General features: G+C 33.3%; 1 protein-coding gene across 1 annotated transcript in view; it reads left to right on the top strand.

The window, feature by feature from the left end:
* TFAP2D (transcription factor AP-2 delta (activating enhancer binding protein 2 delta)) overlaps positions 1-5,866 on the top strand; it is a gene marked incomplete at its 3' end in the record, with an annotated part of 42,065 nt that extends 36,199 nt beyond the window's left edge. Inside the window, exon 7 of the mRNA XM_008591551.1 lies at positions 5,753-5,866. Coding sequence (XP_008589773.1) covers positions 5,753-5,866 — 114 coding nt within the window. The remainder of the gene's footprint in view (positions 1-5,752) is intronic.
* Positions 5,867-6,296: the final 430 nt, after the last annotated feature.

Genomic DNA, 6,296 nt, shown 5'->3' with positions numbered 1-6,296 from the left:
AAAAAAAAAAAAAAAAAAAAAAAAAAAAAAAAAACCGGGGGGTGTGGGGTGGGGAAGAAGATATAACAACTACAATTTTTTTTTTTTTGAAGTTCTTACAACAAGAAAATGGAGGGGACACATCTGGGTGGGAGGGGGGAGAGGGAGGAGGGAGGGAGGTTTTGGTGATGGGACACAATAACTAACTACATTGTATATTGACAAAAAAAAAAAAAATAAAGAAGAAGAAAGATAGACTTCACAGATTAATAGAATTGTATAGCACTAGAAGTTAGGTAGTATCTCCTGGTTTTCCCAAGGCATATATCATTCTAGCTGGCAGGATCATGCAGATTTCCCAATATGCACACCCAGGTAATACCTCTTAATGATACTGTTATTTCTTTTGTTGTTGTTAATTGAAACCAAGTTGATTGTACATATATGTGAGGTACAGAGTTGAATAACAATACCTGTGTGTCATATGTGATGCTCAAATCAAAATAATTAGTATATTTGACATTATACAATGTAAACATTTTTCATAGCCCTTTACTAATTCTTCCTTTACCCCCTTCCCCTCCCTCTTTCCCACCTCGGGTAACCTCAGTTCTGTTCTCTTCTTTGGAAAGTTCAGTGTATTATTGTGTTTGCTGTATCTTTCTTTCTTTCTTTATTTGTTTTTTAATTTTTTTTTTACCTCCCACTTATGAGTGAGGATATGTGGTATTTCTCTGTCTGTGCCTGGCTTATTTCACATGTACTTAGAGAAAATGTAATTTTCTCTGAGTTCACCCATGTTGCTATGAATGACAGTATTTCATTCTTTTTTATGGCAGAGTAGTATTCCATTGTAAATATTCCACATTTTCCTTATCTAGTATGACAGTGGACATTAAGGTTGGTTCCAATTCTTGCTATTGTAAATAGAGCAGCAGTAAACATGGGAGTGCAGGTATCTCTTCGCCATGTTGATTTCCATTCCTTTGGGATTACTGGATGGTATGCAGTTCTATCTGTAGTTGTTTGAGGAACCTCCATACCATTAATAATCCAAGGGAAACACTTTTATTTTTTCTACCTTGTAATTACTTGCTTGTGGTTTCATCATGCATTTTCTAAAATTTTCACTCCTTAATCCAAGGAAACTCTTCTTCTTGTCATGCTTCCCACAGAATGGTTCTGTAACTGTTCACCATGACCTCTATCAACATTCGAAACACAAGTTCCCATTCGGGGTGTGGGGGTGTGGTTCATCACTCTGTTGAAATGTTTCAGAGTCTCTGAATGCATTCATATTGGTACTGAGATTTTGTTTTCACAGAAGTAAATGATAGAAGCATTTGAGGGAAATTAAAGAAATACTTTTATATTGTCCAAAGTTATGCTGAAACATTAATTTTAGAATAGTGTACTCAATCAGGTAGTAGTATTTTTTAAAAAACTGGGAACTAAGTAAAGTATATTATTTGGGGTGATATTTTGAACTTTAATTTTATAAAGCATCATGAGACCATGTCATGTTTTTTGATCTCTCTGCCTGTAGTTGGACATTTGCAGACCATTAAACATCAAGCAAGAACTGAGTTCTCTAGTTCCAGTTAACTTTTTTTACTGGAGAGTAAATAGGTCATAAATATCTAGAAATTAGGATACAGTCTCTATAAATTTTTTGCCTTTTTCGTTTTTTATATACATCCCATCTTATTATTACACAATGTGGAACAACAATTAAAAGATCAGAGATGATGCAGTGATAGCAAACATAGACAATACGACCAATAATCAATATAAGTAGATAAATTAAGAGTGAGTAGAAATAAGATGGCTTTTTTGCAACATATGAACGATCCAACATGCATTCTGAGCTCTGAGTGGTTTTTAATTTCCCACCAATTGTAAAGCATTGGATAAGTAACATACATGGATATTCATTACATTCCAGTCAACTTGCCTTTGTTCATAAAACTTTAAAAACTTTATCAAAATGTATGTGAAATCCAAAATTCACTGGATGGGAGATCCAATTGCTGATTTGCGTTGCCAGATTGGCCTTACATATTTCTTTTTTACCTCATGAATAACAGGTACAGTTGTATTTAAGTATAATGCCAAGTATACAATCGTATGAAAAGCGCATTGATTAAGTACCATTACTCTTCTAATTCCCCTTTTTTTCTGTTGTTTTGTTGATTAACCAAATATTTCATGTAATTTAGACAATTATTTCAGTGGAAGGATAGAAACTGAGATAATTTTTGAATTTTAAAAATGCTGCAACAACATGGATGAACCTGGAGAAACTTATGCTGAGTGAAATAAGCAAAGCACAGAAGGATAAATACCGCATGTGCTTACTCATATGTGGGAGCTAAGAGAGAAAGGAAGGAAGGAAAGAAAGACCACAGTAGTGCCATGGCCTTACAGAGGGAGGGAACATTCCTAGAGCTACATAGTGGAGTGCGGGGGAGAGGGGGAGCAGGAGGGAGGTTGGGAGATAATTGGGGGGAGACGAGTGGTGCAAAAGTAATTTCTGGTAAGGGGTATGGCCCCAGTATTGATCTGGTACTCACATCATAGGTAGGAGGGATGACAATGAGCTTTGTATATCATGAATATTCTTAATAAAGAAAAAGAAGACAAATATTTGTAAAATATACTAAACTGGTATGACTAAATACTGCAAAACTACACAGAACTCTGAAATTTTGAAAATGAACACAAGAGGAAAAAACCATGGGATTCAATATTTCAATTATGTACTTCAACATTTGTTTCAAGGATATAAAATATACTCTGTTAGTAATACATGCAAAAAAATAAAAATAATAAAAATGTAGCAGACAAAACATTTGTCTCTTTGGTTAATAGAAAATATATTTCAACCTCGTCGTTGAATTTAGAACTAAATATGCTTAACATTTGATCTGCATTAAAGTAAAGCAGAATGGATTTCTTAATTGATTGTTACCATAATATTAGTTGAATGTTGCCATAATGTTAATCATCAGAATGAGAAATACAGAACTTAAAATTCAGACATCAGCTAAAAACTTACGCTCTTGAGGGCAATGATGTAAGTGATGAACTTACAATGTATGACTCATCAAAGATAACCTTGTGTTACATAATTTGCAAGGTGAAATTTTGTTTTGAGGTTTAAGACTATTTCTTATTGTAGCTTCATAAATAAATATTTAAATAAGAATGAAACTAGTCATAAAAATAATTCTGTAACTGTCCTAATGAGATGATGATGATAATTGTCTAAGGGGAATCTGCAGGATTGTCATCTGTTTTTAAGTCTAGAAGCTGTCCTAAGTCAGTAAGTAAAAAAGCAGAATTTATCAAGGATTCAGATCCCTGTACCAGCCAGCTTCCAAAACAAACAAAAAGCAGAATTTAATATAAAAGGTTGAGAATTCTAATACTACTCCTAATAAAACTTCACATGTGATATAGTTGAACTATTTAGCATCAGTAAAATTCTTCCACACTTTGCCTTTTCCTCATTTCATCAATTTTATTGCTGTATTGTTAATATAGAAACAATGTTGATTTGTCAACTTATAAATTAGTTTATTTAATTATCCAAATAATTCTGGTATCATACCACAAGAATTAAAGCAATGTTTCTATCTTTATTTTAATTTTTTAAAATTTATTTTAATCGGTTAAAAAATTGAAAGACTGTTCTTAAAACAGCTCCAATCTTTCTTTGTAGGAATGAATTATAGTGGTGGCTTACCACACTATGAATTATAGTGGTGGCTTACCACAGTAATTTGTATCATTAGTCTGAGTAATGGTAGCAGTAGAGTATATTTAAAACTTAGTTAGAAATTTTCTAAAAGCAAAGAAAGCAATACTGCTAAATCTATTAAACAATACAAAGATGATGTATTTGATGATGCCCCTACAAAATGGCATCTTAAACATAGTTTAAGTTGCATTCAGCTATTAAAATACAGTCATTGGGCTGGTTGGTTAGCTCAGTTGGTTACAGCTGTTATAACACCGTGGTCAAAGGTTCAGATCCCCTTACAAGCCAGCTGTCAATAAATAAATAAATAAATAAATAAATAAATAAATAAAAAGTCAATACACCTAAAAGATAGCCAACTGAATCTCACTGGGAACAGTGAGAAGTTCAGAGCAAATATTCTCAATGAAAGTAGACACACACAGTTGTTAAAATCATGTATTTAGAAGCTGTATCTCAGAAACTCAACCAAAATATGAAAAGGGAGATGTGGAGGATCTTGTTTTATTTAAGCTGATAAGAACTTTGTTTTTCCTCTTTCTATGACTCTTACTTTCACCTGTATTCTGAAAAATGAATAAGGCAAATTTTGTGAAATGACTCAATATCACAATATTTGAACACTGGCAATAAGCTCATTGTCCATTTTAAAAAAAAAAAGACCACAACAAATCATTTTTGACAGAATTCAATTTTGTGAAATGACTCAATATCACAATATTTGAACACTGGCAATAAGCTCATTGTCCATTTAAAAAAAAAAAAAGACCACAACAAATCATTTTTGACAGAATTCTATAAATTTTAGACACCTAATGATAAAAAATTCTTTGCTGATTTTAACTCGGTGATAAATTATTTGTACTTCAAGATATTTTGTGGCTTTTTAGGAGTTATTTGTTAAAGACACATATGCTTGGGAGCGGAATAGTGGCTGGGCCCATGTTCACTTGGGATAATTTGACCCTTCTCTACTTGTTGTTGGCTACATGGATAATCATAATCAGGGCTACATTATTTTGTCTGTTGAAACAGACAAAAAACCTAATCACAATCATATTATGCCATGAATGTGGAGTGGCCTCACTTCAGATAATAGACAACTTTGAGCAATTCCTTGGCAGTCGTTTACTTCACTCTCCAGCTACTGCATTAATTTAGTGTTTTGTTGTTTTTAAAAAATGTGTTTTTCCTATGTATAGTATTCTAGTTCTTTAGATTTATATCATTTGGACTATGTATCACAAGGCTTTACTGTCATTCAACATAAACAGAAATGCTGTGAATAAACTGAAACCATTGACCAGACATCATAACTATTTAAAGCAAGAAAGACAGCAGAAAGATGCCCTTGAGGGTACTTTTTGCAGGAAATCAGCTTACATGGAACATGAGGTAACCATTTCTGTGATGCTAATGGACTAAATTATGTATAAGTGATTATCTGCTTCAAATATTAAAATACAAATTCAGTCCACAAGAGTCTGTATGATACTACGATTACGGGAAAAAGGATTTTCCAAATTTACTTGAGTCATGGCTCTGAAGTAAGCTTATAACTTTAACTAAACTTGTTCATAGATATATGAGGATACTTCAAAAAGTTCATGGTAAGATTCATATTGTCTTTTTGAAGTACTCTTGTAATGTCCCCAAAAATCACGTTTAGATATTTTTAAAAGCAATTATTAATTATGATCCTTTTACATAAATTTTCTCTTATCCTGAGATTAATTGATGATCATTTACCTTAAAAATAAACATTGATTCTGTCAGTGGCCATGGATTGTTATTTGCTTGAAATGTTTTATGATTATCCTGTAGGCTTTGAGAGCAAAGTCACTATTGTGAACCTCAACTGTGCACTGTGGATGGAACTTTGGAGGTTGCTTTATGAAGTTTTATCTGTTCCTCTTTAGAAGAGAGAACAAATGTTTGGTGAAATATCATGGGGTATAATTAGAGCCCCATTTCGAGAGTTCAATTTCAATTTTGAATCTTTTATTTTAGACAAATTTGTAAAGAATTCCAAGACCTCTTGAGCCAAGATAGATCACCACTGGGATCCTCCAGACCTACTCCAATTCTAGACCTTGACATCCAGAGACACTTAACACATTTCAGGTAAGACTGGTTTTCCAGTTTGCTCAGACTCTTTCAAATCATTAGATCATCTTTACTAAACCAGACCTTTGGGTATTCCTATCACAGTTTCATTTAGAAATATCACTTATATATTCATATAGTGACTGTCCTAGTCTGTTCAGGCTGCTATAGCAAAATGCCTTAGACTGGGTAATTTATAAACAACAGGAATTTATTTCTTCACAGTTTTGGAGGCTGGGATATCCAACATCAAAGCACCAGCAAATTCAGTGTCTGATGAGGGCGCCCTCTCTGCTTCAGAGATGGTGGCTTCTCAATTCATCCTCACAGGATCAAAGGGGCAAACAAGCTCCCTCAGGCTCTTTTATAAAGGCACTAATCCCATTCATGGGATCTTTGCCATCACCTAATGATCTCCTAAAGACCCCACTTCTTAGATTTTAACAAA

This window comes from Galeopterus variegatus, unplaced genomic scaffold (assembly GCF_000696425.1).
Source record: "Galeopterus variegatus unplaced genomic scaffold, G_variegatus-3.0.2 Scaffold7028, whole genome shotgun sequence".
Taxonomy (NCBI): Eukaryota; Metazoa; Chordata; class Mammalia; order Dermoptera; family Cynocephalidae; genus Galeopterus; species Galeopterus variegatus.
This window is presented reverse-complemented; position numbering and strand designations above follow the sequence as displayed.